Source organism: Sceloporus occidentalis, unplaced genomic scaffold (assembly GCF_023333645.1).
Source record: "Sceloporus occidentalis isolate IW3139 unplaced genomic scaffold, rSceOcc1.0.p SCAF_96, whole genome shotgun sequence".
Taxonomy (NCBI): Eukaryota; Metazoa; Chordata; class Lepidosauria; order Squamata; family Phrynosomatidae; genus Sceloporus; species Sceloporus occidentalis.
The window spans coordinates 2,096,234-2,123,139 of NW_028317076.1; the positions used below are offsets into that span (position 1 = coordinate 2,096,234).

General features: G+C 38.4%; 1 protein-coding gene across 1 annotated transcript in view; it reads right to left on the reverse strand.

Moving 5' to 3' along the window:
• Nucleotides 1–5,054: 5,054 nt before the first annotated feature.
• LOC149284264 (choline transporter-like protein 1) overlaps nt 5,055–26,906 on the reverse strand; it is a 40,424-nt gene continuing 18,572 nt past the window's right edge. The window contains exons 9-17 of the mRNA XM_089496958.1: nt 26,661–26,800; nt 24,761–24,947; nt 22,868–23,033; nt 22,236–22,392; nt 21,387–21,470; nt 19,478–19,615; nt 10,021–10,257; nt 9,024–9,098; nt 5,055–5,078 (exon numbers count right to left, since the gene is read on the reverse strand). Of these exons, the coding sequence (XP_089353084.1) occupies nt 5,055–5,078; nt 9,024–9,098; nt 10,021–10,257; nt 19,478–19,615; nt 21,387–21,470; nt 22,236–22,392; nt 22,868–23,033; nt 24,761–24,947; nt 26,661–26,800 (1,208 nt within the window). The remainder of the gene's footprint in view (nt 5,079–9,023; nt 9,099–10,020; nt 10,258–19,477; nt 19,616–21,386; nt 21,471–22,235; nt 22,393–22,867; nt 23,034–24,760; nt 24,948–26,660; nt 26,801–26,906) is intronic.

Here is a 26,906-nt window from a genome sequence, read left to right on the forward strand (position 1 = left end):
TGTAGAAGGCAGCTATACTTAAAGTTTACATGCTCTCTCTCCCCGTTCCACAAAAATATATTCATATTCATTAATTTTATATAAAACATAATATTTTATATAAAATATGCTAAGGATGCCCTCTTATTTCTTAAATACCCTCTTTGTAGACAATATTCATTACTAAACAGACTAGACCGTTATATAGATGAATCTGTGTCATATTCTTGACTATAAATATTAAAAAAGTGCTAAAATATTTACACTGCGATGTGAGAACACACATCTTCACTGCTGTTTAGGTTTCTTAAACACTAAATTGAATTCTGAAACCAGTAAACATACACAAACTTTGACTGAAGACAAGTCATTTGGCCATATAGTCTGCTAATCTTCTATGTTCAGGATTGCCTTATCCCTATTGTGTACATGCTTAACTTTAAACCACTTATTAGAAGAGTTATCGTAATATTAACTTCCGCTTATCAGCACCCCTTTCATATGCTCTCAACATTTCAGGTAACCAAATAAGTCACCTAGAGGTGGGAGTGGGCACAGCCAGAGGCATAGCCACCCATCCACCTTACCCTGAGAGCCACCTAATGGAGCCATGCAACAGCACAGATTTTGATTTTACAGCACCCTGGGCTGGTCAGGAGATCTGAGGCTAACCTGAACCAGCCCATGACCACCACTGCCCGCACATTGCATAGTAAAGTCAGTGAAATGAAACTACAATGCTCATGCAAATGCATTCCCGAAAAATGCTTAAAATGTGCATCAATCAGCGTATAAATCACACCAACGTAAAGCAAAAAGACTAAAGCTGGCATCCAATTAACACTTGGATGCTGGCTTTGTTGGGGGAGATAAAGAGACAAAATTAACAGTGAAATGTGTGTTGTATTCTCCCTTAAAACTAGCCATAACCCATCCGCATTAGAGTACCTTATGTTAGATACTCAGTAATTGTACCTTGCCTTTTTATGGCCACCCTTTTTTCATGCCGGGAGGTAAGATATATTTTTTCTCCTTGCTGTGAATATCAATCCTGTTATATTATTACAGCCTACGTTTACTAATCAATACTATAATTAGCATTTAATCTTACAAGTCTGGGAGGGAGGTAATTATTGTATGATGAATAATATTAAGGACCAAGCCAGAAGTTTTCAATGATTCTTGATTTGGTTATTACGCGAGCACAATCTGTAAAGCAATCGCTACAGGTGACAATGTTTTTCTTTTTTGAATAATGCTAGCACTAGAGTGTGTCTGATTATGCCAATCACACAGCCTTCCTTTGGGTTTAGGATCTGTAAAAAGAAAGAAATGATTGAAAAGTTTGGTTCTTAACCTCAAATTTTGTATTGCAGGTTTAGACGAGCATCATTGACTGTTGTATTTGCAAACAAAAAGAATATTTCCTGGAGGTTAATGTACAGTGACATTATACAGTTCCATTATCTCACAAAAACGCTGCCTAAGTTTATCTGGAAATCCAGCTGCACTTCACTACCTTAAAATTCCAGCTCAATGAATAGTGGTTTTCCTACAAATTCTAAAATTGCCAAATTAACTACGGAATTTACTTGTTTTGTAGACTTACCATTACCACTCGCCCTTATTAATCAACATGTTATATGTTTGAAATACAGATGAAAACGTGTGCCGTCTTCTTTTGATAATTGATAATAGCCAAGGATACATCTAGCAGAATGCATCTGTAGAAGTGCCTTTTGTGGTCACATGATTTAACATAATTGATAATCAAAGTGTTCATGATGTGTAAAAGCACCAACCATTTCACTTGACTGCTAAAACAAAATGGTATCCAATGATTTCTTCAAGAGCTTAAATCTGTTCACTTCAGAGAAAAAATTCTCACCAGTTCATTATTTATAATGCAGTTAGTCATAAGTCATGACCCAAGATTAATTAAAGACAGGGATTGTCAGGTGCACGTGGCTCCTAATTCGCCTAAAACCACTTGGTGGAATCACTGGATTTTTCTGTTCTTCTCCAAGTTGAATCTACATTCATTTTAATTGGAATGTGGCTCATTAGCTCAAAAAAGGGAAGACTTCCAGCTTAATGATTTGCACCCAGGAACTTTGTTAAGGTTAATGCTAAAAAGCCCCCTATGAAAAAAAATCTGCATAAAGTTTCTAAATACGGTATTTGATTTTACTTGATCTTGGGTTTAGCCAACTCCTAGTTGTCTGAAGCTGCTGAAAAGCTCTCAAAAATGCCCCACAGGGTATAATTTGGCACATCTCACAAGCTGCCATTAAGCACTTACAGTTACAGTTGGCAGGCGAGTTGTGGTTTAAACTCTCTCACTATTTAGGGCCACTACTAGCTTTTACAAGTTTCTCCTGCATAGAGGGCCCCATTTTATGCATACTTCAATGTATGAGGAGACTGGATAAATCTCACTGATTTAGCTATGCCTTACACAGGACTAGCCAAGCTCTTCTTGTAGCAGAAGATCACTGGGGTTGGCCCTTGATAATGAATCGTGATGTGAATTCCACTGCATACAACACTCCTTTTTTGTAAATAAACCCCTATGTGCCAGTATCTGCTTCAGAGCTGCAAACGCAAAGAAGTAGCCAGGGACTCATCTCACGAGTCCTGTTCGCATCTGTGAAAGCCATGCCTTCTCCAAGTACACATAAAGATCACTTAGAGTTTTAGTTGCAGAGTCAGGTAGCTACAAGTCACTATTCAATGGACAGACCACTAGTAACTAAGTTATGGATCCAAGATTTATGAATGATGATGAGAAACATAAATTATGTAACATGGATTTCTTGAAAAGAGTTTATTAAATTACATTCTTAGCTGCATAAAACCAGTCAAAATATATGAAAAATCACTGTAAATACACATAGATCCATTTTTATTATAAAAAACACAACGTAAAATAAAATGAAAATCCCTTTCCCCATCCTACCCCAAAAAAGAGTCACAATGGTAAGACTTTTTTAAACCTTCTGAAAACATTAAACATATACAGTAGTATCACAAGGCCCTTTTTGTAATTTCAGCAGGAATAGGAGCAAATCAGCCAATAATGTTACGCCAGACAGGCCAACTTGGCATACGCTCCTTTATCAACTCCTCATTTTGAAAAGAGGCCAGCTCACAGAAGTATTGCTAAACAATCCCTGTCAATATTAATATTCAAGGTGCTGTTCCACTTAGACAAAACATACCCTCCAATATATTAAGCAAATAAACTTTAATACATCTGTCATTGTATAAAGGTTTCGTCACAAACACGACAAAGAAACTTTAAGGAGCATTTTCTGCTTCTATTGCAACAACCAATCATTCCCTGTGTTTGTGTTACATGCCAATTCACTGCTCCCAGCAAAAATTCTAAATAAGCCATATTTTTAGATGGTTAAAGAATGAAAACTGGGAAAGGTTTGGGCATTCAGCAGTAGTAAGAATGATATTTCCAGTGCTTTATTTAGTTATAGAAGTATAAGTGGACCAGCACCATTTAGCCATGTTCTGGTGATCTCAGTACACCATGCACTTGTAACTCTTTCCCCTGTGTTGGCATAGATACATTCTGCATAGACTCTCACCAACAAACCAGCTGTCTGGTGATGGTACAACCAAGAGTTAATAACCTGAGCCCCACTTTGAAGAGAACTGAGGAGAAAAATATGTTTCCGAAAACTGTAAGCCCTACGATGTGTGCAGGTACCGCAAAACACAATCTTAAACTTCCATTTGTTTCTTTTTCTTTTAAGATCTGTGTAATACCAAATTAAAATGCATTGTATGATTCAGTAAAACAGCTTTTGTCAAGAATCAACATTTTTGGATAATCTGCTTCAATATGACAAAAAGATTCATTAATTAACATTTTAGTGGATTATAGGAATTTATCAAGATGTACAAAAGACATTTGATGACACGTAAAAAAAAAAAAAATAACAACAAACAATGCTCTTTTTTCTCATCAGGTTACATTAAAACGTTGTTATTACTAATTCAATTATTTGAATGTCTGAAAGTTCACAATTTAACAGCCTGGCCTTTTTCCCGTGCAGTGCTTCTCAATCCAGTTGTTTTTTTAATCATAAAATGAAGTTAATATATAAAAAAAAGTACACTTTACAAGTATTATTTTCAGTGCTCTGCCAAAGCTCTCTCTTTTGGTTCAGTAGCCCTATATATATACTTCATATATATCCAGTCTGTTGTACAAGAACGTGGTGGATGCCAGAAGTTGGCAAGAATGTCAAAATCATGTAAACTGCCCGGGACAAATTAGTCAATGCTGTCGCTTGCAAAACCTTCTAGGATTACTCAGTCTGCATATACTTTTAAGGGAAAGCGTATACAAAAAAACAAACCTGTACACAAACTATGGACGGTACATATTTTTAACTATATTTTGTATATTAGTCCTTTTTAAAGGTGCTGTTTGACAAACATTAAAAGTAGTCGCTAGTATGCTAAGCAAACAAATCGTAGCAGACCAGACATTTTATTATGAATTGTATTATCAATGGCCAGATATTCTAGTATAAGATTTGAATCAGTTTCTATCAGTGCCCTTTTTGCCATATGTAAAATTAGGAATGAGGCAAATCTTACTTTTTGGGTTTTGGGGCATTGAATACTACTCGGAATTATGTTTCTAGTTACAACAGCACCTTTAAAAGGTAAAACTATTGTAAACCGATATGGACCTCTAATTCATTAAACGGTGCCTTAAAACCTGAAAAAGTGTCACTCTAACATGTAACTGAGGTACGGCTGCTATGCACTCCCTAACTTTCATATGTCAACACAAATTTGATTGCAAGAAAGAAGAAAAAAAAAAAACCTTTGTTCGTTTTCCCCCAGACACATACCTCGACCTTTGTACGCTCTGCACATCTAGTACAAAGAAATAAATGTAACAATGCTGCTTGCAGCAACCCATATGAGACAGAGCAAAAAAATATATATGTATATATAAACAGGAGGTTTAAAACCCTGCTTTTGTTTTGGCTGCTTGTGTTTATTTTGGAATGTCAATGGGATCCAATATTGCTGGGCTAGATTCAAGCTGAACTTGTTCCAGAAGCCTAGAAAACAAAGCCATACAAGGTAGTCTTAGACATTGTACACAATGTGGAATACAGAACACATAGTAAAAGGCCTCCAGTGTAAGAATAGGACAGAAAAGGGGACCCATGCCTAATTAAAGCAAGACTGGCTAATAAATAATTGAAGTCCGCTAACATAAGAAATAAGGTGCTTTCTTATGATTGCCCAGCTATATGTTAGGGGGTCTGGTGTCCTACAGCTGCGCTTTGGTTAGCTTGGGGAACTCACCTTTCAGGAACGTGTTTTGCGCTCATATCAAAATAAGAAAAAATTTAATTAATTTTACATATTACAATAAGATTTAAATATATTTAAGCTAGCAGTCAGGGTTTACTAAACAGAAAGCCACTAATAAGGCTATTCTTAACACCTCTGTTTATAGTACAGAGACGCCATGTCAAGACGCAAGGGGGAAAAAAAGTCTTCTTTTGACGCAGCTGCAATGCATTTTTGGAGTAGCACATTGACATCAAGACGATACATGTTCCTGATTGCCATTCTCTACAAATGTATTACTGATACTTTTAACTAACATATCTAACAAAAAACAGTTTTAGACTATTAGTATCCCTAGCTCTTTCAGTCACATTTCATCCACACTAGTCGTAGAACCTGTTTTAGACAATCGCCAATTCTTCATAAGTTTTAGAACCTTTTTTAAATGGAAAAAAAAAAAATATACATTGCATATAAATGTCTTGAAAGGCGGCCATTCCCACTGCCAATTGTGTTTTGTTGTGTTGCTGCTAAAAACATCTGAGCATTGGCAAAAATCACAAATTTATTACACCAATTAATTAAATCCTGAAATTCTGCCATGCCCAGAGGAACAGATGAATCAGATTTATTCAAAGCATCAGGATTAGACATGTTTAGAGAAGAAGAAATAAAAAGATGCACTAATAATAGTTTTACCTTTAGCCATTGAAAAAAACAACCAAAATTCTGCTTTGCAACAATTTACATTTTCAAGTCTTACCCTTTATTAATAATCGGGATCACTTTGCTTTTGAGACATTGAAACAGGGGCTCATTAAGGGTTAGTGTTTAAGCCTAACACAATGATGCAGGCATTTTAATGGGTATTTTTTCTGGAATAAGTTTCAAATTGTAAAAGTGATTTCAAGTTATTTCAGATGGAAAAAAAATACACATTACACTGTCTTATGTACCGTATTTTCCGGCGTATAAGACCTGGGCCGGTCTTCAGGGCCGCGCCGAGGTAGGTGCAAGATCGTGGTCTCCCCAACTAGCCCTGATCAGAGGGCGCCCGATGAGCAGGGCTGGTTGGGGAGATCACGACCTCCCTCTAACTAGCCCAACATTAGGGAGCTCGAGGTCTGGCACTTCAGACCTCGGCTTCCGTGCTCCCTAATCACTACGTGCCGGCTATTGATGCAGAGCGCGGGGATGACGTCATATCCCTGTGCTCGGCATCAATTGCCGGCGCGTAGTGATGAGGGAGCAGTAAAGCAGAGGTCTGAAATGACCTATGGAAGATAGAAGATGAGAAAGGTAAGAGATGGGGAGAAAGAGGTGTAAGTGCAGTGTATGTGTATATATGTGTGTGTAAGGTCAGTGTATGTGTATGGTCAGGTGTGTGTAAGAGCAGTGTAGGTATTTGTGTGCTTGTAAGCTGGTGTGTGTGTATATGTGTGTTTGTAAAGGCAGGGGTGTGTGGTGAGGGCAGTGTATAAATGTGTATGTATGGACAGGCGTATGTTAGTATGTGTAGATATATATATATGTGTGTGTGTATGGACAGGTGTGTGTAAGGGCAGTGTATGTGTATATGTGTGTTTGTAAGCTGGTGTGTACGTGTATATGTGTGTAAAGGAAGGGGTGTGTGAGGGCAGTGTATGTCTATACATGTGTGTGTGGACAGGCATATTTTAGGGAGAGCTGACCCACCCAATCCAAGCAGGCTTTGTATACAACAACCAGCCAATCACCGGTAAGGTACATCGCTTGCCGTGATTGGCTGATTGTTGTATACTGGGTAGAGGGGTAGTCTTATACGGCGAGTATAGACCAAACTCGATATTTTAACTGGAAAATTTGGGGGTCGTTTTATACGCCCAGTCGTCTTATACGCCGGAAAATACGGTACTAAGTTACTCATATGAAATTAGTCTGTGGCACTCATGCACATGATGTTTGAGACATTAAAAGTTGGTCTGCTGGGTACCAAAATAAAATAATTCCAGTATCACTGTATGACTTAAAAAAATCTGCTAAATCCATAGTCCAAATTAATTAATCTAGTGGACTAGGTAAAGAGTAAAATATTTGATTACTAAATTAGAAAGATGTTATTTTTTGTTTCCCGGTCTGGGGCAAAACAAAACAAAAACCTTTTAAATTGTATTCAGAAAAGTCTACTGAAATTATCTTGGGCATCCTCATCTGAAATGAGAAATTATTGTAAGATCGTTTGTCTCTGTAAGTTGTTATGTTACATACTACTTGTTATGTCCTGTCCACCAATTGTACAGCGCTACAGAACTTGTTTGTTTAATTAGTATTATTATTTATTGTTTTTTATAGCGCCATCAAAGATGTAAATCAGATTTTTCAAAGAAGAGCATTTGAGGTTTTAGACGTGAAGTTTAAAACTTGAGGTGCTACAGTTTTGTGAATATTGATAAACCTCACCTTTTCCACAATTGTGTTGCTCATATATAATTACTGCAGGGCAGATTAGCAGAAACTGTGAAAAGCAGCATTTTGTTCGACAGGAAAGCTGACTATAGTACATATCGATTAACTGTGCATTAATTCATATTTTAAAATGATTTGGTATATAACATACAAAACATGAACAAGAGCAAAACAAAGTCTTTTTTTCCATAAGATAAAGCAGTGTAACAATTAAATGATATAAGCAAGACATTTAGAACAGATGGAACAAGTGTTTTTAGCAAAGCTGAAAGGAATATACAGTCTGTCCCACAGTACCTGTTTACAATTTTCCAACACTAGCTCAAACACCCACAGAATTATTCAATTGTATTGTGTCTCTATTGTATACAGTGAGATGATTTTAATCCTAGCAAGTTTTTTGTATGTTAGGAAGAGTATGGGTGCACAAAAATACTCTCTCTTGGAATATATAATTATGATATAAAATCACAGTTTTATTAAAAAATATGTAGAGGAAAGCTTGAAACCCTCAAGCACACTGTCTAGTGACGGGTTTATAGGATTTCATGCAGAGGCCGCTATGTTTGACTTATGTGTTGTAATAGCAGCCAATTATAGTACAGTTATGGCTATGAGTGACACCACACATGTCAAGTCCTCACGAATTGCAATAGAAACTCATCTAAAGGGAAAAAATCAGGAGAAACTCAACTTCAAATGAGTTTTATAACATTGAACTTGTCTGAGTGTTTGTAAATACCCACTATTTTTCATAAATCATAAAATGAAAGTGAGACAATCCATCCATAAAAGGTTTCACTTCTGTCGATGTGTCCAAATTTGCCGGTGCAACAGAACATATTGATCATGCCCACACAAAAACGCAAAGACGGGCAACAAGTGCTTGTTAACCAGGTTCAATATGAACCCTTTTTTTTTTTATTCTGGCCCTCCTCTATTAGCACTGGCCATTAACTTAATGGATCTTTTAATTTCCCAGGAAATATATCAAAACAAACCTCAATTAGAGGTCAATAATGGTCCTAAAGTTAGGAGGACAGAATTCCCTTTCAGCTTGCTTTTACAGGAGATGGTTGAAGCTGTAACATTAGCTCTGCCAGCCAGCTGATAGGTAAGCAGACAAGCACAAACAGAAAGATATCCTGAGTGATGCAGAAAACAAACAAGTCACCAGAAGTAGCCCAGTCAGTGAAGACAGAAAGGGGGAGGAAGTAAAAGTAAAATTCCTGGAATGTGGCCATCTCCTTGCCTGCACCTACCATCGGTTTTAGCTCTCTGCCCTCTGCACCACTGGCAGTCTCTTTCATGGCTCTTCTGCTGTTTTCCACAAACTCCTGGAAGAAACAATTAGAATAACATCACAGCGGGGAGCTGTATGGGTAATCCTCATCATCCTGGTTTTCATTAAAAAAAACTTTTTAGTGGTTATAAAATGGATGTGATCTTTTAATGGAGATAATATTAAGATAATGTAAATTATATTTCCCCATGTATCCACAATTAATAGGGCTTGGCTTATACTGCAAAAATGGTAACTGTGTCTGTCTGCATTTGGTTAACCTTATTACCTATATTGTTTATAGTTTTATTGTTAAAGGAATTAAAGACTAGATGCATGTCCTAAGAACAAAAGACAGGCAATAGAAGAGCATGTAAACTATTAAATATTATCCACACACTGTTGAGAGGTTTAAAAAAATGTCAATCTGACTGATTTTTCATGCAGGTTGAATTAAAAATACAGAACTAATTTCCTGGGGGACGTAAATGTGGGGTCATATTTTTGTTTGTTGATTTTGTTGTAAAAGAAAAAATTTCAATAAAAAAGATTTTTTTAAATCTGCATTGTGATTTTTATGTCTCAAGTGCATTACTTGCATCTATCAACATTAAACTGCGTCTTCCAACACTCTCAACCATTCTTCTAATTTACTTAAATACTTTGTTCCACCAGGGGCGTCTACCCTATTGCAGACCTTTGTACTATGTGGAAAAATACATTTTCAGTAATGATTCAATTAGAAGAACATTCCATCCACAGAAGAGCCTTCAGGGGTCCTGAAAGCTCATGTGACACCTTTTTCTATGTTGGTCCAAGAAAAGGTATGACCTTCTAATGCAAATATTACTGTTTGGTTTGACATTTTCTAGCACAATATGTAGCGTATCTTTAAAAGTAGTAATGACAGACTTATTTATGGATGGATTTTCACCTCTGACAACTTGTCACAAACAGTGAAAATAGTTGACACCTACCATGAGAACTTTGTCCATGTAAAATTCTTTGCCTGGGCTCCCATCATTATATTTTGTGTCAATGGCAAAACACAGGAAGAGGACATCCACCACCATTTCATAGATGGATAGGAAGCAGTGAGCCACCAGGAAGGCAAATAAGCAGACAATGATGAGTGGAAGTACCCACACTGTATAGTCCCGTTGGTAGTTGAGGAGCATAATTCCTGCTAGGCCTGTACTGCACATAATCAGGATCTAATGTCAGGAAAAAAGGGAAAAATAAACAGAATGAACAGCATTAGCAAGTAGGTGATACACTAAATCAATCTACAACAGTGTTTCTCAACATATTCTCATTCAAGGGCATCAATACATTTGCTTAACAAGTAGCAAGCTTTTTGACATAAAAACCACAAGAGCTTCCTGTCCAATGTAAGTAGACCCTCAAACCAAGAAAATACTGAGATCTCACACTTTCAAAGAAACTTGAAAACACTTTATAAAAAATTTAAAATAAAAAGCTCCAGGCCGATGCGTGTCAAATTCAGTATTTGATACCTGCAAACATTTAAGTTCTTGTGCTGTAGCTATTTTACTGTAAGGGGTCCTTCAATATTAATTTTGAGTTGGGCAAGATAATAAGTTAAACAAGTTAAAGAGTAATAATACTACTACTACTACTACTAATAAATTATTAGCGCTTGGTGTTCAGCCACAGGCATAAATCTTCAACAAGATAACAGTGATAGGGTACAAGACCAGTTGGGCAACCAGTATTTTATGAAGACAAATCAAAATAACCCACAGCACATAATCTGCTGGCTAGACTGCAAAATATTTGACGACAACAGATTTTATAATGAATTATTTTCAATGGGAAAAAATAAGTATGAACATGATGATTAAGACTAAAGGTCACAAAGCATTATAAAAGTCATGAAAAGATGGTTTGAAATCATACAAAATGATAATATTCGGTGTTATTAACACTAGAGCCATTTAAATAATTACTTAGCTGACTCTGTTTGGTTTCCATAATCATATGCGTTCTGCTAAGTGTTTATAATTGGGGTTAACTGCATGAGATCAGTCAGACAGATGACCTCATTTAATACAAGGTCATCTGTAGAAGAAAGGTACTGTTATGCAAAGCTATGGAAAATGTGGAAAACACTCTTTTCATTTAATTTTTTTTTTATGAATTTACTAATAACCAATATGTACAGGTCAATGTATTAACCTCTTCTTTATTGGGTGTCAGTAAATTCACTCCTGGTTGAAGACCTTAATTTAATTACTTTTTAGTTTAATGAGCGGAGGTTCACATCACCTGTCAAGAAAGTTGGAGACACATTTATGCTCCAAGGTGATAATAAGGCTAAAGTGGAATGCAATTATAGTAAGGCATGGCTGTTAAGCATGTGCTGTCACCTTATCGGCACCTGATATTGCCATGGAATGCTTTTTATCACCAGAGACAATAATAATAATAATATTACAGTGATTTATCTATAGCATTACCAAATGCGACTGTAGTGGAATAGTAATGGCTTAATGTGCTCATGCCTTGAATATATTACAATCAGGCTACTTAATAAATGAAGGGATGGCAGGAGAGCAGAGTTGCACAAGGTCACACAAATGGATACACTGAATTTTCAAAGCCTGAGGACATTGTACGTGTTATTGTTCAAGTTTTATAATTACGCAGGTCTCTGACTATAAAATAAATGTATTAAATTGTATTGTGTAGCATATACATTATATATATACATACACACACATACATATAGACACAAACACATACAGAAGAGAACACATTTTAACCCATTAAAATCCTACCCAGCTACATGTATGCACATTATAGGGGACGTCATTATGAATGACCATTGTGCTGCTTGGCCAGTAATACTTTGTATGGACGAATAGAACCTGGGTGGGGAGAGGGTCAAACACCGCACCGCTGCCCAGAGATGAACTAGACTCCAGGTGAAACTCGGCAAATTGACAGGTTTGTATACTGAACTAAATGAAATATGTAGGAAGTTACACAAGACTACAGATAGGTTCACACTGGATCCAGAAACACATTACATGAAAATGTAATGAAAAGTAATGAAATGAAAAGTAAAATGTACAAAAAAAGTCTTTGGTCTTTTTTACCACCAGTTAAAGCTAAACTATTTGAAATTACATAAACTTCCTGAGATATTAGAGAAGACACTTTGAGATATACCGTACTGGCTCGGATATAGGCCGCCCCCGTATATAGGCCGCACCCTAAAAGTTTGGTGCTTTTTTAAAGAAAAAGTTTTTTTCTTGAAAAAAGCACCAAAAAAACATGCAGCCACTCTGTCCCCCTCCCCGAGATATGCTGCCACTGTCCTCCTCCCCCCGAGATATGCTACCACTGTCCTCTCCCCCCCCCCGAGATATGCTGCCACTGTCCTCCTCTGCCCCCCCCCCGCGACTTACCGGAGCAGACTCCCGGGTGTCTTGCGGGGCCGGCGGGGGACATCTACGCAATACGCGTATACAACGGTCCGCACGATGCGCTTAGACAACCTCCCGTGCCTAACCCCGCTGCCTGCCCGGCGCCCGGGACTGCATGTCCTGGGCGTCGGGCGCTAGACCCCGAATATAGGCCGCACCCCCACTTTAAAGACTTAAAGTGGGGGGAAAAAGCGCGGCCTATATTCGAGCCAATACGGTATTAAAACGGCATTTTGGGTTAAACTTACTATGGTACCTGCACTGGTCTTACTTTGATCATAGGAGGAGGCACGATATTATAGCAATAGTTATTATAGTCATTAGGAGGGCTTATATTATGTTGTGATGGTGTAGACTGCATTTTTGTGATTATTAATTAAGACGGCCAGTATGCTTTGGTTTGCTAACAGTTAACAAAATTGGGAATGGAAGACATATAAGCTATTGCAGCTTCAAGCATCTCACATTGATTTAGTAGACTGACTAGGCCATTTATCACTGGGTTTCTTAAAAAAAAAAAGGTAACACTCAATCATTTGACAAACGTCAGTGCTGGTTCACAGCAGACTGGTTTACTGATCTGCATGATTCATACCCTGTACAAAGAAAAACAGTACAAAAAGACTCCGTTCATGCCCCTCTTTACACAAAGATACCATTTTTAAAAGAAAAGTGAGACAAATCACATTATTGTGATTAGGGCTGCAACAACTAATCGATCAAATCGATAATAATCGATAATGAAAATCGTTGCCAACGAATTTCATTATCGATTAGTTGAATCGATTTTTATCGATTATAAAATGAGGGTTTTTTCAGAGCAAATGCTCTGAAAAATACCCCTCATTATATAAACCGTTTCAGTGACTCACAGCAGCAGCTCCTACTTACCAGCCCCTCCCTGTAATCGCTGTGACAACTGGCCCCGCCCCCTTCCTTCTCCCACAAGGCCAGAACCACATGGCTGTGACACTCATCTAACTGTAAGTATAAAATTAATATTTGGGCTGCTGAAAGTTAGGGGAGGTGGGGGTTAATTTAGGGGCAGTTATGGTTAATGGGGTGTTTAGGGTTAATTTAGGGGAAGTTATGGTTAATGGGGTGTTTAGGGTTAAATTAGGGGCAGTTATGGTTAATGGGGTGTTTAGGGTTAATATAGGAGCAGCTGTGGTTAATGGTGTGTTTAGGGTTAATTTAGGGGCTGTTGTGGTTGATGGGGGTCTTTAGGGTTAATTTAGGGGATGCTGTGGTTAATGGGGTGTTTAGGGTTAATTTAGGGTAGTTGTGTTTGATGGGGTATTTAGAGTTAATTTAGGGGTAGTTATGGTTAATGGGGTGTTTAGTGTTAATTTAATGATGAGGACTGAGGGTTAATTTAATAAAGTTAACTTAAGGCGCAGTTAGAGGTAAAGGGGGGCAGACTAAGGGGAATCTAAATCCTGGGGGCAGTGAAGATTAACCCAGTACTTATTTATAAAAGTATGGTGTCAGTGTGATGCGAACGGGTCTGTGACTCTGAGGGGACTATGAGATATCTGGGGGTATAAGGCATATATGGGGAGGATGGAGAGACATATCTGGGGGTATAAGGCATATACGATATTTAAGGCATATGTGGGGAGGGCAGCGTGGCATGTCTGGGGAGGATGGAGTGGTGTATCAGGGGGTATAAGGCGTATCAGGCACAGTGGCATATGTGGGGGTAGAGTGGAATATGTGCGAGGCAGCGTGGCATATGTGGGAGGCAGCGTGGCATATGTGGGAGGCAGCATGGAGTGGAATATGTGGGAGGCAGCGTGGAGTGGCACATGTGGGAGGCAGCGTGGAGTGGCATATGTGGGAGGCAGCGTGGAGTGGCATATGTGGGAGGCAGCGTGGAGTGGCACATGTGGGAGGCAGCGTGGAGTGGCACATGTGGGAGGCAGCGTGGCATATGTGGGAGGCAGCGTGGCGTGGTATATGTGGGAGGCAGCGTGGAGTGGTATATGTGGGAGGCAGCGTGGAGTGGCATATGTGGGAGGCAGCGTGGAGTGGCATATGTGGGAGGCAGCGTGGAGTGGCATATGTGGGAGGCAGCGTGGAGTGGCATGTCTGGGAGGCAGCGTGGAGTGGCATGTCTGGGAGGCAGCGTGGCAAGCCTGTGCTCAAATGTGCATAAATTGGGGGGGCTGGTTGGGAAATAAAGACAAGAAATGCATTTTATCAGTTTTTTTTTTTATTCTGCGTTTGTATTTAACATCATTTGTTTATTAAATTATTTTAAATAAATGAAAAATGTACATTCATTTTTTTATCCGATTAATCGAAAAAATAATCGGCCAACTAATCGATTATGAAAATAATCGTTAGTTGCAGCCCTAATTGTGATTAGTTTTCTGTGTGTGCCTGTCACAACTAGTACATGGGCACAAGCACTAACTAGACAACTGGTAAGAACCATTTTAAACATTTTAATAGAATCTTGATATTTTAAGAGAAAAATCTAACCTTTTGTGTGTTAAGAAATCACCGTCAATAATGAGTCTAAAATAAGTTTTTGAACCGTAATGATTAGGGATACAATATTACTCTATACGTAAATATGCTGTAATATTAAATCAGTTGTTTATAAAGTTAGAAGATAGCATGTAACCTATTGGCTAAAGCACTACATGTATACATGTTTAGGCTTTTTAAAGACACTCAGAAAAATAGATATATTAACACTTTAGAAACAAGAAAATAAGGTAGTAATAACAAAAGGAGATGTGTACATTATTTTATTAGCTTTTAAGCATGGTTCCCTCTTTTATTTAGGACAATTGCAGCAATGGCAGTAAAGCCATATACAGAACGGCAGTCTGGGCTCTTCAGACCTGGTATACATATAATTTCATTGATAAGTGCTAAAAGGTTAAACCTTGCATATTGGCAAGTTACTTGCTCCTGAGAGCTAATGGGATTAGGCAGTCAAATGCAATTTAAATGACTGCCTAAATTGTATAAAGAAAATCAAATCTCAAACAATGATATCATATGGGCAGCTAGGCAAAAACGGAATGAATTTACATTGGCCATTCACTTGATGGTCCTCAACACAGTACAAGACACCAGTTACCCATAGTAAACCAAATCATTCTATGTTTTTATTTTTATCATACATACAGTTGTATGTTGCCTTTGAATTCAATGGTTTTACATAACAGGACATAATAACTATCATCTCTTCCTAAACAGGCCTAAAAATTAGGTAAATACAACCTCATGAACAACAGCACACGGCATGAAAAACCAAGTACAGCATTACGGCTTCCAGGAATTAAGATGCTAAGTAGCAGACAGGTGCAGGTAATCAAATGATCTTGATGAATCGATCATCAGAAAGTGTGACCACCTCTATAAAAGCCAAAGTTTTAGCAGTTTGCTGGTCTGCAGCATTCAGGTGTGTCTTAACACATGCCAAGGAAGAAAGACATCAGCAATAATCTTAGTGAAGCAATTGTTCCTGCCCATCAATTTTGGAAGGGTTGAAAGGCCATTTTTCAGACAAGGTCATCGTTCTACAGTGAGAGAGATTATTCAAAAGTGGAAGACATTCAAGACAGTTGCCAATATTCTCAGGAGTGGACTTCCCAGCAAGTTCAACCCAAGGACAAAAAAAAAAAAAATTTAGGTTCTACATGCCTTAGTCAGCATGTTAAATGTTAAAGTTCATGACAGTATAATTAGAAAAAGACTGAACAAGTTCGGTTTGTTTGGAAGCGTTGCCAAGAGAAAGACATGGCAGCATGGCTTAGGTTTGCAAAGTTGCATCTGAACAAACCACAAGCCTTTAGGAACAATGTCCTTTGGACAAATGAGACAGAAGTAGAGATGTTTGGCCATAAAGCACAGCGTCACGTTTGGCGAAAAACCAGACAGAGCTTATCAGCACAAACACATCATACCAACTGTCAAGCATGGTGGGGTGATGATTTGGGCTTCTTTTGTAGCCACAGAACCTGGGAACCTTGCAGTTATTGAGCCGATCATGAACCCCTCTGTTTACCAAAGTATTCTAGAGTCAAATGTGAGGCCATCTGTCCAAAAGCTAAAGCTTTGGCGAAATTGGGTCATGCAACAGGACAAGGATCACAAGCACACCAGAAAATCTACAACAGAATGGGTGGGGGAAAAACAGAATCAAGCTGTTGCCATTGCCCAGTCAAGGTCCAGACCTCAACCTGATTGAAATGCTGTGGTGGGACAGGAGTGTTGTGGCGGGACCCTTTTTTAATAGCTGCTACAAGCAGGAAGCCAGGAAGCAAAAGGCACGGCTCTCTTACCAATAGCCTACAGTCACAAGAGCAAGTAGGAGCTTGAATATCGCGTGGGCTTCAATGTGGGGGATTTCTTAATACCGTACTCACTGATTTAGCTATGCATTTTATCAGGGTCAGTTCACCCCTCCTTGCAGCAAAAGCCTCTTGGGTTTGCTTTATGGCCCCATCTGAACTTGATCCACCTCTGTCTCCAAGTTCATCGCCTTTATTAGTTTGTAATATTAAAAAGTGATAAAGAGCACAGAGAATGGACCTCTACTAGAGGTCAATTGAAACATTTTAAGTAAGTACATGAAATTATCTGTTCTGACGTATGTATATTGACTGCTAATGCCATCAAGATCTGCAAGTAACAATTGATTGCAATTTCAATACACCACGGCTGGAAGTGGAATTTGTCTGTTTAATTATGTGCTGCTCTCATACAAAATGTAGCAATTGCGGTAAGTGGACAATTTTGGGAGATTGTGTATGCGTGTGTACTAGAAAAATGCTAATAGGGCAGGGGCGTCCAACATGCGGCCCGCGGGCCAAATGCGGCCCGTGAGACCTCGAGGTGCGGCCCGTGTAAGATCGGCAGCCAGGGCGACCGATCTTACGCGGGCCGCACCTCGAGCCCTGCTACTTACCTGTGGGAAGGTCTTCTGTACTGCATAGAGGAAGCGGAACCTAGCAGAGTTCACGTGACATCACATGACTCTGCTCCAGTCCTGCTTCCTCTGCGCAGTACCAGAGAACGCAGAGGGAGGCCGCGCCCTCTGCTGAAGTCTGAGAGCGGCATCGAGGAGCTGCAGTGCAGGTAAGGGGGTGGGGAGGGTGTTTGAATGAGTATGCGTGATTGAGGGAATTAATCTGAATGAATGAGTATATGAATGAATGAGGGATAGCATGGACGTGTAAGTGCTGGAACCTAGGGATGATGGGACTGTGATTGCCGTTAGCAATCACACTCCTATCATGCCAAGTCAGCCAGTACATGCTGAAACCTAGCTAGCTGTCCCCCTTGTGTATCGATGCTGCCAGCAGTATGGGGTCTGCACATCACTTACAGCCACCCTGTACCAGCATGTACTGGCTGACTTGGCATGATAGGAGTGTGATTGCCGTTAGCAATCACACGCCTATCATGCCAAGTCAGCCAGTACATGCTGAAACCTAGCTAGCTGCCCCCCTTGTGTATTGATGCTGCCAGCAGTATGGGGTCTACACATCACTTACAGCCACCCTGTACCAGCATGTACTGGCTGACTTGGCATGATAGGAGTGTGATTGCTAACAGCAATCACAGCAAGCACAGTCCAATCATGCCTAGGTACCAGCATTTACTGGTTGCCTGGGTATGATAGGAGTGTGATTGCTGTTAGCAATCACACTCCTATCATGCCAAGTCATATTCCGATTTTTTTTTGTCCAATTGTGGTGTGTTTCCTACTTTTATTAAAAATTTGAGTTTTTATTATTATTTAAAATAAAATAAAATCATTTTTGGTTTTGGCTAAGTGAACTGTGAATGTTTTGGTCCAGAATTTTTATTTTGGTGCATCCCTAGAATAAATAGAAGTATTTCATTTTTAATTATCCTGAATTTGTAGTCACAAAACTTTCTAGGCCCAGAAATCAGTGAGAGGAAAAGTAAAGGTTTTGTGTCATTTACTTTATTTTAATCTGCATATTTTATTAAAGGCCATATTTTCTCACTGTGAAAAATGAGTGCGGCCCTCGCATGTATACAATTCTGATGAAGTGGCCCACTGCAGAAAAAACTTGGGCGCCCCTGTAATAGGGGAACAAGCACAGTCAGATGTTAACATTTTGGGCATATGCAGCATGAAAATATGGCACAATGCCGACGTATTTGTATCGAATGCCCTATTTTTTATTGACTTGTTATTTACATTGTAAGATCTCTAGTCAATACCATTACTATACAACAACAAAAATTATAAAAACTAAGACAGAGGAAATCTACTTCCGTACTTGGGCTGAAAAAGATTCCTTACAACAGTAAAAATATCTATGGCTTCAATCAAATTGTATGTCCTACATTTTTACAGCAAACCCCCAAAATAGTATGACTGTCACGTATAGCATATAAAGTCACGTTGCTTTAAAGGCACTGAAGTTTCAAGCACTAAATCTCCAACGGTGTCAATAATGTTTGATCCTTAAATCTACATTAAATAAGCTGGGTGCAGTGGTATCCAATAACAAGAAACTTGTATGGATTCCACTTCTCTTTACATTGTTTGAGCTACAGGTATTTATATACAAAAGGGTCACACATATCCAGTTAACATTACCTGTACTCCTGCAGTTATTTCACCAACTACGACATACTATAAACACCTTTCCTCTAAACTATTTAGTATTATTAGAATTGTGGATCATTCTCATTTTTGTTTGTTGTTTGCTTCTACTAAAATACGCCAGAGCACGTTACTGCAGCCCAATGATCATGCTACAATGAGTCAATGAACTTTACAGCACAGAATAGGTCACATCTTACTGAGAAAGAGCTCTGGAAACTGACCACAATCTAATACACATATATATATATATATATATATATATATATATATATATACACACACACACATTTTAGCACTTGGCACTTCATGAAGGCAGTTTATGGCTCAGAAAGAAATGCATTTTGTGTTTCATCTTGCAGAACAAAGCCTTACCTTGCCAAGGAAGAGCACAAAATCCCCCACTGTGTTGATGGTGGCTACTCTTAGGGCATTTTCCACTAGAATAACAAGAGCATCTTTTGCAGACGTGCAGAAGTTTGTGCTATTGATTGCGGTGGCTGTGTATGCATTCTACGGAGAGAAAACATAATAATGTAATTTTTGTTTTATGATAGAAACACATTCACGGTTAGTGCTCTGAATCAGATACGCATTTTCTGTGTGTTTTTTTGTTGTTTTTTTTTAGATTATTTTTTCTTTCCTTAATAGCAAAATACCCTATGATTCATCTAGGTTCATATATATCCATAATGTCCTCCCATAGTTACTTCTATACAATTTAATGACTTTTTACCAAGCAATGGGTCACAATTTACTTAACCCCTTAATGACAAAGCCAGTACATGTACGGGCTAAAAATGCATTGTTTTCAATGGGTTTAGGGGCCGCCCATTGTCCTTAAGGGGTTAAGTTAAGGAATGACTCCATGATAAACTGATTATCCAACAATTTTGTCATGCTAAAATGCCAAGCCAAATTACGATTTGTTTCCATAGTGCCAACCATGTGTGTAAAGGACATAATAACTGACTATACAATTTTGTCTTTACGTGTACGTGCAGCTTGCAGAATCGCTGCTCAGCCCACATCCCAAGCAAGAAAACAGCTTATACATGCAGCACGGAAGTCATTTTCACTAATACTGAAAAAGAAAATACACTTTTGCTTTCTCTGATAGAATTTAACAAAAAAAAAATGCTGCATTTAGCAAAGGAAATAAAGAGTGGTGAAGGCAAACAAAACCTGTAATACAAATTATCCAGCATTAAGATGACTCAAAGGGCCCACCAAGGAAACCCAGAGCAAATATTGGAAATTCAAAAGAGAAATATGATTTGAGGATTACAACCTCAATAACTTCTAAAAGGGATTGAGGAAATTGATTTTCTTTTACGAACTTGGCATTTGGAAACGTGAAAGTCGACAAAAGCTAAGTAAGGCGATTTGCCATAAAATATATAAGTGATATCCAAGCACAGGAAGCAACATGTGGCTTCTTTTTCAGTTTCTTCTTCTTCATACTATTATTATTATCATCATCATCTTTTATTTATCTAGCGCCAACAATTTACGCAGCACCTCTTACAATACATATATTCAAGGAGTATGACTAGACTACACATGACAAAGACAGACTTCTTATTATGCCGCTTCTGTAATAAAGGAGAGCAGAATCACCTGATTAAAAATTAAAATTGCCAGCTAAATATAGTATGTGGACATTACATGTTAGCAGATTATTCATAACAGCTGCTCTATGGGAGAGATTAGCGGTAATAGTAGCTGGTATTTTTTACGTCTTTCATCAAGCACTTGCTTTGTAGCACTCACAGTATTTTAAGGACATTGTACAATTTCCTAATGTGTTTGGAATGGTACCCGACAGTTCTTTAACACACTGGGTAAAACATGCATATAAAAAAAACTGTTGATTGACTTGGTACAGCAAGTACATAAATACATTAAAAACACAATAAAAGAAGGTCCTGGTGCATACAGACGTTCCATATCACACGTTACACAGTTACTGACACAGGATAGAGACAAACATGACAACTTTATTCTTTGTGCTGTGCATGCAGATATCCAACCACAAGGATGGCAAATGTGAATGAGTCAAAAACCACTTAAAGCCTAGGGACATCTCTATATGCACTCCATTGACAAAGGTGATTCATCAAAAGACTATGGATGGCTTCAAAAAAGATCTGCCCTACAGCTACTACTGGTCTGCCCTTATTAAACAGCGGCATATGTGGATTGGTATGATTTTCACAAAGTCCGTCAGCTTACACAACTTCTTTCCGATAGCCTTCTAATCTCTTGAGAGAGCAGCTCTTACCTGATTTAAGAACACGAGGCACTTTTCCAGACACCATAGGCAGCAGATGCAAGACTTTAACAAACAGCGTGCACAGGCATTTTCCTAAAGACCAAAGGGAAGTGAAGATGCTTAGAGAATTCATGTAAATAAGTAGATACAAAAAAATTAAAAAAATATTATTACATTGTCATGTTGTATTGGCGCTCAAACACCACAAGTCTCAAGGTACATTCTTGACATTTTTTCCCCACTTATTTGATCCTTCATTGTCAATAGAGAGGTTCCTGGAGCCTTCCCAACCTCTGTAGAGTGTTCTGGTGTGAAACATTCTGCAGAGAGACTCTTCCTATCTATCCCCTTAGGAGCGGATGATTTGTTGTTAATTTGACACATTAGGCTGTCTAGCATGTTAGAGCAGCACTGTCATAAGACCGGTTCCAGCAGGGTTCCACGGAGGACAAAGTACTGGCTTACGTTCAGCAATGGACTGCACCATGTTGCTTAAGGAAATTGTACTAAACAAGCAGTGCTGTTCACTTAACCAAGTCATCCACTATTGCTTGCGGTGGGAAAACGAGCATGGATGTTCCTTTATAAACAGTCTTTGAAATCGTAATCTTGAAACAGATGGTTTTTGTGTCCTATAAACAGCTTCACCGTTTAGGTCTATGAAGAGTTCATTGATTCTATGTTTGATTTGTCTTCATTATTCAGAAATTGGGTGTACTGAAGTTTGTTGAATTCCTTTCTAACTTTAGTTGGGACATCCAATCTACAGTACAGTAACAATGCAGTAATACATATACTTTGACATAAAAACAATAGCTAAGACTTCCTTTCTGCAGCTTCCATAATATGTATTTTTACCTTTCCCTTAAGCTGGCTGTGGATATACATTAAGATCATACGTGGAATCTTCACTAACGTGATAATGAAGGCCCCTTTGGCAACTGTCCCAAGATGGTAACGAATAAGTCGATTTATAGAGGCCAGAATAGGAGTGAAAGGTAGATCTCTCTTGTTCCTGCAGAAAGAAGTTGGTGACGTTATACACTGGAAGACAATTATACAGCTATTGTTTCACATGCAAATTGGATTATTTATACTGGAATAAGAGACACAATCATTTTTGTTTATTTTTACATATGCAAGAATTTATTAAAAAAAAACATAACATGCGCAATCTCAGAAGCCATGTAGCTAACTTGAAATGCTGAAGCTCACCCAACTCATCTACAAACTCGTGGTATAATGAATAAAGCCAATAATGTTATAAGTAAAATAATATTTTTCTTAACATCCAAGGAAACTCACAACTGGCAACATTTTAGAGGCAGACTCAAGGGACATGAAAAACAGTCATTTGCACATTTTGTAAGAAAAAAAAGGCTTGTAATACCCATAAAAGAAAGGATCTTGTTTTAGTTAGAGGCTATTGCATACCTGCCAGGCCTCCCATGATCGGTTATGTATGCTGTCATAGAAGTATGAACTGTTACCTTGTGAAATAATAGGTTACAACAGCTCCTGCAATGGTCATCTGCTGGCAGGCTAGAATAAACTCACTGATCCAGATTAGTCCCACTAAATGATACCACCACATATACTGCAGAGGGCCACTGATCTTGAACTCAACAAACCCTTGCTCATTGGTGGAAGGATCACCTAAAAAGTGATGAAAAAGCAAAACCATCAATTATTTTTGCATTCACTTCTGCATCATATAAACAATTAAACATTAAGCATCCTCTATTGCAAGTCTGGACAGTAACATTTTAAAAAAATATTCAATGTGAGAAAAAATATTGTTTAACAAAGAATATCCAGTTAAGACTGGTGTGCTGCTATTGTATAAATCAACACCACAATGCATATTGGCTTTGATTTTACAGCTAACCAAAGGGAAAAATATACCCATCACGTCATTTGTATGAATATGTTTGCGAAAGCATCTGTTAATTATGTTGCCGAGCGAAATGTGCCACATGGTATTCACACATTGTGCTTAAGTGCCAAATCCAGACTAGAGGAAGGAATTTAATTACATATACCGTACTTTTTAGCATCGGATGAATCCGTGTACTAATTTTGTCTGGATATTAAGCATAGTCACGTCTTAAATAATTATTGTTTTCCTATGGTCAGTAATCTCATAAAAATATATTATTGCAATTCAACGTATGTATTATTCTTCTATTTACTCATAGTTTTTTTTGGTATTTTTGAATTAGGAGCGACAGGAATAATACTACGAAGATGTACAAAGATACAGGGCAAAGGGCATGGAGAGAGTGGCACCTAGATTTGAGGCTCAGTGAAAACAACAGTATAAACCAAAGTGTGAATAAAAAGAATGGCCGCATCTTTTTCTGTTTTATTTATTTTATGTTACTTCAGTGCCACTTCTTTGCTGATGCTGGCACGCTAGTCTGTTTCGACAGGCGTCCATGCCAACAGCACAGTTTGACGGCTGCTAGGCTCAGTACTGAACGCAGCTGTAGTGAGGGAAAAGAACCAGGACAGAATATAAAATTCCATTTTTTTCTATATACATACCTGGTAACTTTCCTAATTTGACTCCTGGGTCAACAGCTACTACCCTGGGACTCTGGGAACGTTTCTTCGATCTCCAGGGGATGGTATTATTATTATTTATTTGTTTTATATAGCGCCATCAAATTCCGTAGCGCTGTACAATGGGGTTTTGGCATGCTTACTTCCTGCTGAGGTTCTGCCCACTTCCTGCCTACTCACCACTCACTGCTGCCCATTCCCCACCCGCTAAAGTCTAACAAAGACTAGCTCTACACCTACACCTGGATACCCTCTCCCAAATTAAGCCACACTCTCAAATGAGAGGGAGCCTGAGGAACACTGGCAAGTTCCCAGTTATGTTTACATATAATAGGGAAACTGGATACGGCTGTATTGGTCCAAAATAATCAGAACATACTTGTACATTTTGTTAAACGCGTGTCTTCAGTTTTGTAGATTGACATTTTTTATGTTGTCTTTTTTTCCTTTACATTTTGTAACACTACAGAATACACTGGTGCTCTAAGAATAAAATGTAATGTAATAACATTTTTTTTTTTATTACTACTACTTGATTAACAATATCTTGTATTTTGTCGTTTTCTTCTACTTTTGCATACTATGATTAATCACAAGGTAATGACACATAGCCTCTGAGAGTTTGTTCAATAAACTTAATTTATCTTCAAACTGAAATAGAACTCCGTTTTCTTTAATGCTAAATTTTATTATTCCATACTATTTAATGGTCAAATCAAATTAGTTATTTTCCCATGGGACTTGATTTGGAAATTGGTCATAAGACATAATCTGCTGCCCTTCTACCCAAAACACACATACAGCAGACTTTCACATACCTGCAGTTCCCAAGAAGAGAAGAACCATGATCCAGTAGATCCAGAACAAGAGCAGAGCCACAAAAGTCCAAACAGGTTGGAAGACGAGCAGTGGGAGATGAATGAAAACCTTCCCAGCAACGTGAAACAAGGCAATAGTGAGGGCCACCCGCTTACGCAAAACCAGTATAATGAGCAGCAGGATAACCTAGTAGAGAAAAAGCACTCAGATATTGAGTATATGATGAATCAAACAAATATAATAAGCACCTGTTAACCAATGTTTCCATTCTGTGAAATGAAGCTTGTGTTACAAGCTCTTCTAGATAGTGACTTGATTTGCAAAATACCCAAGCATACAATAGATGTCATGGTTTTTTTTGCAGATTTATTCATAGATATACATGTGCAAGGATATAGGATTAGAATATTCACAAAATACATGATAATCCAGTTCTAGCAGAAGGAGCAAAGGTAAAACCTTAAAGAAACAGTGTTCCAGCTCTAATAGACCTTGTATTGCAGTTTAGCAGATTTAAAAAGATGCAAGTGGGTGCAAATTTGACGTTAAAGACACAGCTTTCATGAGACCAAAATAGCATTTTTATCTTGCCTTTACAGTGCATGTATATCCCAACACAGCTGGAAATCAGCATCAGTGACAACATTAAACAATAATGATACCAGCACTAATCTGAGTGCTGGCATCCTTCCATTATATGTCCATCTGTTGGTGCCAGGATTATCTCCATGCTTCAAGGGCAAAGGAACAGGTTGGCAGGGGAAGGAGAGCTAAATCAGAATAGTCAATCGGCAGTTTGCACTTTTAATGGCAGATCCTGCTGACGCATCAGGCTTTCCGAAGAGAAACAAAGGAAGAAGCTTAGACATACGCTGTGCCGTCACTACACTAACCTATTTACTGCATGACGAAACATGCAGGCTCACTTCAAGATGAGCTAGAAAACCACAATATCATTACAACACTCATGTCTTTAAAATATTAGTGTTAGTGCTGCAGCAAACATTCTTGTTAGACTTACTTTTGAAAAAGTGGTGTTTAAATCTTTGTTTTTTGGGATGCTATCAGTATTCTTTTAAAAACCAAACTGCAGCGCTGTATACATCTATCATTGTCTGTATATCTAATACTACAGTGGTACAGAATTTCTTGGTGCTACATAAAAAAAAGATAATAATAATAATAATATATTATTTCAGCCCCAGATCAAGTGCTACATGTTCTGGAACACCCGTGTTATCACATGCACTTTAATGCTGCGCTGCTGCTTCTCCAAAAAGGTATATTCTTTACAATGTTAAAACAAAGTATTCTCACATCTATCCTTTGTTGATGAGACAGCCTGGGACACTGAAGTGTTTCTATGGTACTCATAGCCCCTAAGCATTATGCTCTGTTCGAGGAGGTGACCATATCGAGGAGGTGCTACCAAAACCTTATTAATGTGTTGGGGGAGGTGCAATTAAATGGGAGGAGGTTTAATTGCACCTCCCCCAACACATTAATCTGGTTTTGGTAGCAGTATAAACTGCTTTGTGTGTCCACTAAGTAGGAGGTGAGAGCAGGTTCTCACCCTATTGAGAGTGTGCCTTGACGTGGCGGGTGAGCTTAATTATGCTTTGGCCAATTCATATAACCAAAACCTCTCATTTATATTATGTTTATATATTTGTTGCCAATTTTATTAGGGTGAGAAGCGCAGACAGTATTTTGTTTTTTGTATACATTGTACAGCCAACACACTGTATTTGCAGCATGCTCACACTGTTTGGTAGGCCTCATATTATACATTTGTATTATTTGAGCCTGAGACTAGCTTAGCGCACCGACATTTTTTCTTTTCCCTGTTTCCACTTTCATGAGCTGCAAGCCTGATCAGGCGCAAATCAATAGACTTACTGTGAAAACAGTGGCCGCAATGGCATATACAAGCAAGGCCTGGAGATTGTCTTTGGAAACCTGGAGCTGATCTGGTGGAAGATTTTCATCCATGAACTTCCTTTGAGTTGCATACATCCACCAGAGGACACCTGTGCCACCTATAAACCACAACGTGACAAAAGAAAAGAAATTAAACGGGGTAGTGCTGTGAAGCACGAGTGTTTCTATATTGTAATAGTAATCCCTGCTTGAATACGTTGGGCC